The sequence below is a fragment of the Marmota marmota genome, unplaced genomic scaffold, assembly GCF_001458135.2.
Source record: "Marmota marmota marmota unplaced genomic scaffold, marMar, whole genome shotgun sequence".
Lineage (NCBI taxonomy): Eukaryota > Metazoa > Chordata > Mammalia > Rodentia > Sciuridae > Marmota > Marmota marmota.
Genome location: NW_026000185.1, coordinates 26782625 through 26791252, shown reverse-complemented (window position 1 = coordinate 26791252; position 8628 = coordinate 26782625). Strand labels below are relative to the sequence as shown.

Here is an 8628-nt window from a genome sequence, read left to right as displayed (position 1 = left end):
TGGGGGGGGGGGGAAGACACATGACAGCTGTTGAGATTTCAAGGGTTTAATTTGACAACGAGCTAAGTGTGACTTCACAGCGGGAACTGGCTGCCGAAGCCACCCACGCGGACCTGGGCCACATCAACAGAGAAACAGCATCAACAGGGAGGGAGGGGGATGGGCGCGGAGCTGGGGACAACTCTGGGAAGCAGACAGCACTGTGAGGACACGGCCCCGGGGACAGTGAGAGCTCAGTGTGACTGGGCCCGTCCCAAGGCACATGCCCCAGCCAGCTCGTCCCCGGAGGCCTCCGCAGCCCGGGGAACCCGGGTCCTGGCACGTGTGGGTGCTGGAGGTGTTTGGGTGAATGAGTGAGGACGGCAGGTAGGAGTGGCCCTGGGCACCGGGCAGGAGTGGCCCTGGGCACCGGCCAGGCCCAGCTGTGAGAGACAGGGCAGGGGAGCCGCGCCAGGCCCAGACCCTGAGCACCTGCTGTGGCTGAGCACCAGCCTCTAGAAAGATGAGTGAAAGGAGAAGAGGACACACCTGTGCACACCAGCACACACCTGCACACACCTGCGTGCAGTCCTCCCGCAGGGCTGACCTGGAGCCCATGCTTTCTTCAGGCCTTCATTCAGCTGTGGTGCAGGAGGCACACTCTGTGCCCAGCCCTGGCTGGATCCCAGGCTGAGAGGAGGGAGGGAGGCCAGGGCGGATGGAAGACCCCATGCAAAGGTCCTGAGGTGGCTGGAGGCTGGGAGGCACGAGGCTCCAGAGATACCAGGCTGAGGAAGCCCAGGGCTAGAAAGTGGCAGGCGAGGTCAGGGGTGACAGCGGCTCATGGGTTCATGGCAGGACTTCGCGTGTCACTGGGATGGGAGCCCCTGGACATCTCTTAAAGAGCAAGGGGCGTGATTTGACGTCCTGCCGCCGCACCGACCTGGAGGGTGCTGGATGCTGGGGGACCATGAGCTTGGCCCTGCCCCGTGCGTCCCGTGGCCTTGCTTGCGCTCAGCCTTGCCATTGCCCTTGCAGCGGAAGCCCTGGGCCTGGACCACATGGTCCCCGTCCCCTACAGGAAGATCGCCTGCGACCCCGAGGCTGTGGAAATCGTGGGCATCCCCGACAAGATCCCCTTCAAGCGCCCCTGCACGTACGGGGTCCCCAAGCTGAAGCGGATCCTGGAGGAGAGACACAGCATCCACTTCATCATCAAGAGGTATGGGCTGGCCTGGGGTGGGCCTCTGCTGAGCAGGGATCGGGCAAGTCTGGAAAGCAGCCTTGCTGGGTAGCCTCCCTTTCTCGGCCTCTTGGAGGATCAGGTAGAGGCACAGTGCCCAACCTGAGCAGCTGTGCTCTTCCCCCTAAAGGAGACCAGAGGCCTTGCCCTCACTGGCCGGCCTGCGCTCCACCTGGCTGGGCCAGCCGCCCCTTCACACCCTCCCATTGGGCTGCCCCGCCTGCCGTCCTGGCTTGCCCATGTCCCCGGACCCAGGTGGGTGGGAGGACTCAGCTGCAGCCCCTGGGAGCCCCCAGCTGCCCCTCCCAGAGCTGCCGCCTGCCCAGGGAGAGCCAGTCCTCCTGCGACCCCTCTTATGTGGGTAGGGATGGAAGGGCGGCCTTGGACACAGCGTCCAGCCCCCTGCCCCTGGCCACTTCCCGGCGTCTGTCTTGGAGGTCCTGTGGCCCCGGGGTCTGTTCCACGTGCACCTCCACGTGGCCCGGTCACGCCACAGAGCTGGGCCGGGCCGTGGTGCTCCTTGCTGATCCCCAGTGCCCAGCGTGGCCCCTGGCATTGTGGGGAGTGGGGGAGTGAGTGAGCGCTGGCTTCCCACAGTCTGGTCTCAGGGCTTCAGAAGTGAGCCAGGCCGGCTGGGTGCGGTCAGCACGGGCACTTCCCTGCCCAGTGTGGGCGAGGCGGGTTCCATCCGAGCAGGGGAGAAAGAGCAGAAATCAACAGGGTAGTAATGCGCGAAGGACGGGCACCGGGGCACTGCACAGGGTGGCCGGGCACCTGTGAGAAGGTCCCTGTGTCGGCTGGAGCCGAGTGGGGGAGGGGCTGCCCCCCAGAGCTGGGCAGGGTCCAGGCCGAGGGGTGGTGTGCGGGCCACAGGGAGCAGGGAGAGGACCGCTGGGGTCAGCTCTGACGCCCCCACCCGCGGGAAGGGCCATGGCGGGGGCTGGGGTCTGACCCGCCCTCTGGCTGCTGGGCAAAGGCAGGTCCTGGGCTGCAGGGGCCCGGGGTCCCCAGGGGGCCATGGCCAGCGATGGGGGGCCTGCCCGGGCCCATGAGGGTGAGGCNAGTGGACGAGCGCCCACCCGCAGCCCCAGCCCTCACAAGCACTGACCCGGGTCCTGGACCTGGGCGGCTGCTCAGGGCGCTGGCCATGATCGGAGCGAGCAGGGCCGTCCCCACAGTGCCTGCGGCCAGCTGCTCAGGGGCCGGGGCTCCCAAGTCAAGGTCACTTGTCAGGGACTCGGGGCAGAAGCCCAGCTTAGTGAGGAAACCTGTCCCTCAGCAAGGCCTAGGAGAGACCCAGGGGAGCAGCGGTCAGAGGGACAGCCCCTGGGGTCCTGTGAGGCTGGGGGACAAGGCAGCCACCAGGAGGCCAGCTCTGTCCAGGCTGCCTCAGTACAGCCCTGCCCCAGCCCCGGGTGCAGCCTGGCAGCGGGTCTGCAGTCCCCTGCCCGTGCCTCCTTCCCAGTCCTGGGTGCACCATGGCACAAGCTGGTCACCCGGGTCTTCAGGCCTTTGGGCCTTCCCTCTCTGTCCCTGCCCGAGTCCCACCGGTCTGTCTTCAAGGCTCACTCTCCTCTGCCTCTAAAAGCCCCCGCTGGCCTCATTCAGAAAGAAGCTGACCTCTGTCGGCAGGTGGCCCCCACCACCACCTTAGCAGACTCCTCTCGGGGCTGGGGCGCGTCTGGGCCATCTCTTAGGCCCTCTCAGCGGGACCGTGGGTCCCCATTGCAGATTGATTCTGGAGGTGAATTGCATTCTGTAGACTTTCTGTCAGGCAGTGCTTCCTTAGGGCTAGCTTCAGTTTCTCTTGCTGCCATCAAGTCCTTTTCCCTCAGTTGACTCCTGCTGGGAGGTTCAGGGAGGAGAAGGCAGCAAGGGGAATCCTGTGTTCCCTGATGTGCCTCTCCATGGGCTTAGGCCCTGGCTGTGACTAGACTCGAGTGCCCTATTCTTTGATCCAAACTGTAGCCCACTCAGTCCTTCACCGATATGTGCCCCCTCTGAAGCCACGGGCCTTCCCTGGGCAGTGCCGGTGACATCACAGGGCAGCAGACTCAGTCCCCTCCTGCCCACAGCGGCCCTCGGGGGCCGACACCCAGGGATTGAGTCAAGGATGCATCAGCCCCACAGGCCCTGGGTGGCACCTGCCCAGGAAGCCCATGAGGCCTCCCCAGGAGGAGACCAGGGCCCCTGGGGCAAAGCAGGGCCCGTCTAGAGCTAGGGGCGGGGGCCAGGCCGCAGGCCGGTACCTGTGGTCCCAGCGACTCGGGAGGCTGAGGCAAGAGGAGCCTGAGCTCGAGGCCACCCTGGGCAGCTCAGGGAGACCTGGGAGTGCCGCTCAGTGGTAGAGCCCCCAGGTTCAACCCCCAAAGTGGCAGAAAAACCACCTGGTGACTGTCTGTGCCTTGGGGTTGTGCCTGGGACGCTGTGACGGGTACAGGAGGTGCTGCTGCGTCCTGGGCCCCGCCCACTGTCCTCTTACCCCCACCCGACGTGCCAGTGAACAGTCGATGGTCCTGGCAGAGGTGAGTGGGCAGTGGGCGGCGCAGGACACAGCGGGCGGGAGTCCCGACCCGGCCCAGGCCTGTTTTGGGCATGTGAGGTCCGGACGCTCTTGAGGGGACCCCTGAACTTGGCCTGGTTACGAGTCTCACCCTGGACCCCAGCTCGGGCCGGGACCCCAGCCCGATGCCCAGGACCGTGTTTCTGACCCAGCGCGAGCACTCAGATCGGGCCGGACGGGCTCCCCGAGGCAGACGTGGGAGAAGATTCCAGAACTCAGGGCTGCAGCACCCCTCAGCCCATGTCCTCTGAGCGGGCCTGGCCGTCCAGCCGCCCAGAAGGGCTCTGACCAGGGAGCTGCGGGCCCTGCTCTGCCGTCCCCGCCCCACTGCCCCCGCCCTGCACTCCCTGATTAATAAATAACCCCTCGGATGACGAAGCCCCTGGGCCTGCTGGTGGGTGCTGTGGCCGCTCCCCCTAGGTGGGGCTGAGGCGGCCTCAGGAAGGGGACCCTGAGTGACTGCCATGGGGCCTGTGGGTGCAGACGGGTGTGTCCCAGGAGCCCCAGGGAGCCAGCCTGGCCTCCACCTCTCAGGAAAGCAGGAGGCCGCACCTGGACTCCACATGGCCTCCCTGGCTGGGCCTCCAGGGCTGACTTATTTTCACCTCTGTTAATATCCTGCTGGGCCCTCCTGGGGACACAGACCAGTGCTGAGCTTGGACATCCTTCACTTGTCGCGTGTCGCCTGGAGCCTGAGTGACCAAGGGAGGCTCTGCTGCAGGCCTCCCTCCCGCCAGCCCCACCACCCCAGTGAGGGCCCAGGATAGGACAGTGGGAGCACAGGTGTGCGCAGGTGACGAGCCCCCCCCCGCCGGCCTTTACTCCACTTGGCTGAGCTTCCGGCGTCTTATCTGCAGACGGAGCCGCCCCTGGCTGGTCCTCTGCAACCCGTCCACTTGTGTCTGACCCTGTGGGGCCCTGGGGCCCGGTGTCCCCAAGGGGGAGGACTAGCCTGGGTCCTACCCTGCGTCCTGCCCTGCCCTCCGGCCTCACCCTCGGGCCTCACCCTCTCACCCAAGCTCAGGCCCTTCCTCGGGTACCGGTCAGCCGCCCCCTGCTTGGGTCCCCTTGGCTTCTGAGACACAGCTGAGGCCCTGCAGGTCACTCCACGTTACCACGGTCCCTCCCCAGGCCTGGTGGGGTCCCTGAGAGGCAGGTGGTGTCAGAAGCTCGTAGGATAAGCGAACAAAGGGTTTGTAATGGAGGGTCCCTGGGAAAGGGACTTTGGAGCCAGGCGCAGTGGCACATCCCAGTGGCTCAGGAGGCTGAGGCAGGAGGATCACGACTTCAAAGCCAGCCTCAGCAACAGCGAGGCCCCAAGCAGCTCAGTGAGACCCTGTCTCTAATAAAATACAAAACAGGGCTGGGGTGTGGCTCATGTTTGAGTGCCCCTGAGTTCAAAACCCGCTACCAAAAAAAAAAAGAAAGAAAGAAAGAAAGGGACTTTGGAATCATTCACTGTGGCCAAGGAGAGCTGGGGGCTGGCGGAGGCCCTGGCACCCATGAGCCCTCCAGGGGCACCAGGGGCTGGCCCAGGTGTCCCTGGCCGTGCAGAAACAGTGGAAGGTGTTTGAGGTCTGGGCTGTGCCCTCACCGACCCTGGTGCCTAGCCTGAGGCTGGGGAGGTGCAGGTGGGACCCAGTGGCCATCCCCTGGCACCCTCTGAGCCCCGGAGAGCCCTCGACGATCCCCCTCACCCATCTCTCCTCTCTCCCCAGGATGTTTGATGAGCGAATCTTCACAGGTAAGGGACACTCTCTGGACCCTTCTAGAGCCCCTGAGTTGACCCAAGCTGAGCTTATTCTGCATCCCGTTCTCTTGGGCTGTGGCTTCTGCGTCCTGGGACCACCGTGGGCCCCGGGCTGTCAGGTGCCAACCGTCTGGAACCCCTGTGGTGGGGCCCAGTGGAGCCAAGTGGTGCTTGCTGGGCACTAATAGCTGCCAGCCGTCCCGGGAGGTGGCCTCACTGCTGTCCCACGAACGGAGGAAGGGACTGAGCCCAGCCAGGTAGAGGGGCCTGGCTCTCATGCGGCTCAGCGGCTCAGAGCCCAGACGCCTCTTGGGAAGAGGGACAGCCTCTGCCCAGCCACACAGGTGTCGGGATGCAGCCCCCCAACCAGCTTGTGACCTCCGTTTTACCCGGAGGGATGATGAGAGAACCCCCTCCCTCCTTCCCGGCATAGCTGAAGGGACGGCGTGGTCCTGGGCGCAGCCTGGGGAGCCCCCCCTTCTCCAGGGCTCCCGATGAACAAGTTCTCTGGGTCATAGAGCCTCCAGAAAGGGACAGGCACCCGAGCTGGACCTCTGTCTCCTCTGCCCTCTGACCTGTCCTGGCACTGGGCCACTGTTCCTGCTCCCAGGGGAGATTCCTCTCCCTAGGACCCCTTGTAGGCTGTTGACTGGACACAAAGACCACGAGGAGGGACAGAGGCCAGACCCCCCCACATCAGGGGTTCCCTCAGGACCTTCGAACAGAGGCTGCCAGGTGACCCCAGCCTTTCCCTCCAGGGAACAAGTTTACCAAAGACCCCACGAAGCTGGAGCCTGCCAGCCCACCAGAGGACACCTCGGCAGAGGTCCCCAGGGCCACCATGCTCGACCTGGCTGCGACTGCTCGGTGAGGCCCCCCCTAGCTCTGGGCTGGGCCCGGGGAGGCTCCACCAGCCGACGTCCCCCAGCAGGCCTGCAGGTCACCTCAGGCCACAGACCCCGCACACACCCTCCGCAGGCCAGGGAGGGTCCATGGGGGGCCGAGGAGATAGACCCCCTGCTCCCTTCCCCCTGGAGACTGCACATCCCTGAGGACGAGCCGGGTGTCACCGTCTCAACCACCTCCCCTGAATACCCACCCTGGGGCGGCCACCTGTCCTGAATGCCAAGGCCAGTCTGCACTCTGCACGGCCTGGTCCTCACCCCCAGGCCCCGGCCCTGAGCTCCAGCCCGGGTCACCGCCGGCCTTCCAGCCCTGTACAGCTGGGCCTGAGGCCTCTAGCCTGGTCGGTCCTGGTCCCTGGACCTGGAGCTTCCCCTGGTGGGAGGGGAGCAGAGCTCAGCAGGACTGTGGCCAGAGCACGATGCGGGGAGCCTGGCTGTCATAGGGTGGGGAGCGCCACGGTGACGCGGCTGGGGGTGCTTTGAAGAGGTGTCCACTGTGGGCTCCTGACAGGCAGGAGGGTCCTGCCCAAGGCCAACACCTGGTCATTTCCTGGCTTTTTCCCCAGGTCAGACAAAGGCAGCGTCTCAGAAGACTGTGGGCCAGGTGAGAAGGGCAGGGCCCCGGGTGGGTCCTGGGCCTGCGGGCATGGGGGGTGGCACAGCCCCAGCGGGCAGCCCTGGGGAGAGCAGTCCAGATGAGCCCAGGCAGCTGGGATGTACTTTGCCCACCCTGAGGGAGAGGGCATGCTGGGAAGTCCAGGGAGGGCTGGAGACCGGGGTCCTGCCCCCTGTGTCCATGGACAGGCAGCTCCGTCTCCGGACCTCATTGCCAGGTCTGAGACCTGGGGACGCCAGTCAGGCCTGAGGCCTGCCCGCCCTCCATTCCTGGTCTTGGGCAGGAGCCAGGGCTCGGGCAGAACATTCCTCAGGGCTTACTAGCAAGTCAGATGTAAGAAGGTTCTGGAACTACCCTCCCTGCCTGCCGGGCTCATACCCAGACCTGACCGGTCCCCCATTTCCTCCTTGCAGGAACCTCCGGGGAGCTAGGCATCCTGAGGCCCATCAAGATTGAGCCCGAGGATCTGGACATCATTCAGGTCACTGTCCCAGGTGAGGCCCTGAGGTCAGTGCTGTGCCTGCTGGACCTGCCAAGCCAAGCTGCTGGCGTCACAGTCCCCAGGCCACTCTCCCGCGTCCATCCTGATGGCCGTCAGGGTGTCAGGGAAGCTTGGCCAGCCCCCAGCCGTGGAGGGAGCTATTGCTCCCTCCTTGGACTCTCCTGAAAGTCACCCTGACCTTCGCCAGGCTGGCCTGGCTCCTGGCACTTGGGAGGCTGGACAAGGAGGAAGAAGGTGGGGGCAGTCTGAGCCTCACCCCCTTTCTGTGAGGCAGGGTGTGCGTGGCCTCCAGGGGTGGCATGGGGCCAGCCACTGGACCTGCCCAGCCCGGGCACCGCTGGTCCTTGCACTCTAGGGCACGGCTTCCTCCACGTGTCCTGGTCTGTGGGCCTGCTGGGCCCACAGGGACCCTGAGGAACCCTGACAGGAGAGCAGGCGGAAAGCGCCCTTGTTGTTTGGGATTCTCTCTGCAGACCCTTCACCCACCTCTGAAGAAATGACGGACTCCATGCCCGGGCACCTGCCCTCGGAGGACTCTGGTTATGGGATGGAGATGCTGATCGGTAAGTGGACGGTGGCCAGTCAGCGCACCCGAGGGAGGTGCTCCCGGTGCCGGGCGCCTTTAGAGGCCACCCAGTCAGGCTGAGACGCTCAGACCAGGCGTGACAGATGTATACGTTCAATTTTGAAATATTTGACATAATGGTGAGACCTTGAACCTGAGCCTGAGGACAGAGCTGACCTTACACAAAGCCAGAGGTGGTTTTGACGGTTTTTGTCTTTATTTGTTTGTTTTCTGTGGTTCTGGGAACGGGACCCAGGGCTGCTCTCTGAACTACACCCTGAGCACTTTTTTTTTTTTTTTTTTTTTTTCGTAGTTGTAGATGGACAGCATTTTATCTTTATATATATATATATTAGCCACCCAAAACTGTTTTATTTATTTTTTTATTGATTTTTTAAAAAAAATAAATGAACTAGCTAGAATGCTATTATCAAATTTCATTAACTACATGTATGCAGCTACAATTTTCCATTATCATCTGGTTGTATATAAAGTATTAGTTAAC

The 8628-nt window shown here is 63.8% G+C and overlaps 1 protein-coding gene across 5 annotated transcripts in view; it reads left to right on the top strand.

Moving 5' to 3' along the window:
• Gtf2ird1 (GTF2I repeat domain containing 1) overlaps window positions 1-8628 on the top strand; it is a 58006-nt gene that overhangs the window by 20247 nt on the left and 29131 nt on the right. For all 5 annotated transcript variants that reach the window (XM_015491414.2, XM_015491413.2, XM_015491416.2 and 2 more), the window contains exons 9-14: window positions 1018-1201; window positions 5504-5529; window positions 6294-6402; window positions 7007-7044; window positions 7470-7550; window positions 8032-8121. In XM_015491414.2, coding sequence (XP_015346900.1) covers window positions 1018-1201; window positions 5504-5529; window positions 6294-6402; window positions 7007-7044; window positions 7470-7550; window positions 8032-8121 — 528 coding nt within the window. The remainder of the gene's footprint in view (window positions 1-1017; window positions 1202-5503; window positions 5530-6293; window positions 6403-7006; window positions 7045-7469; window positions 7551-8031; window positions 8122-8628) is intronic.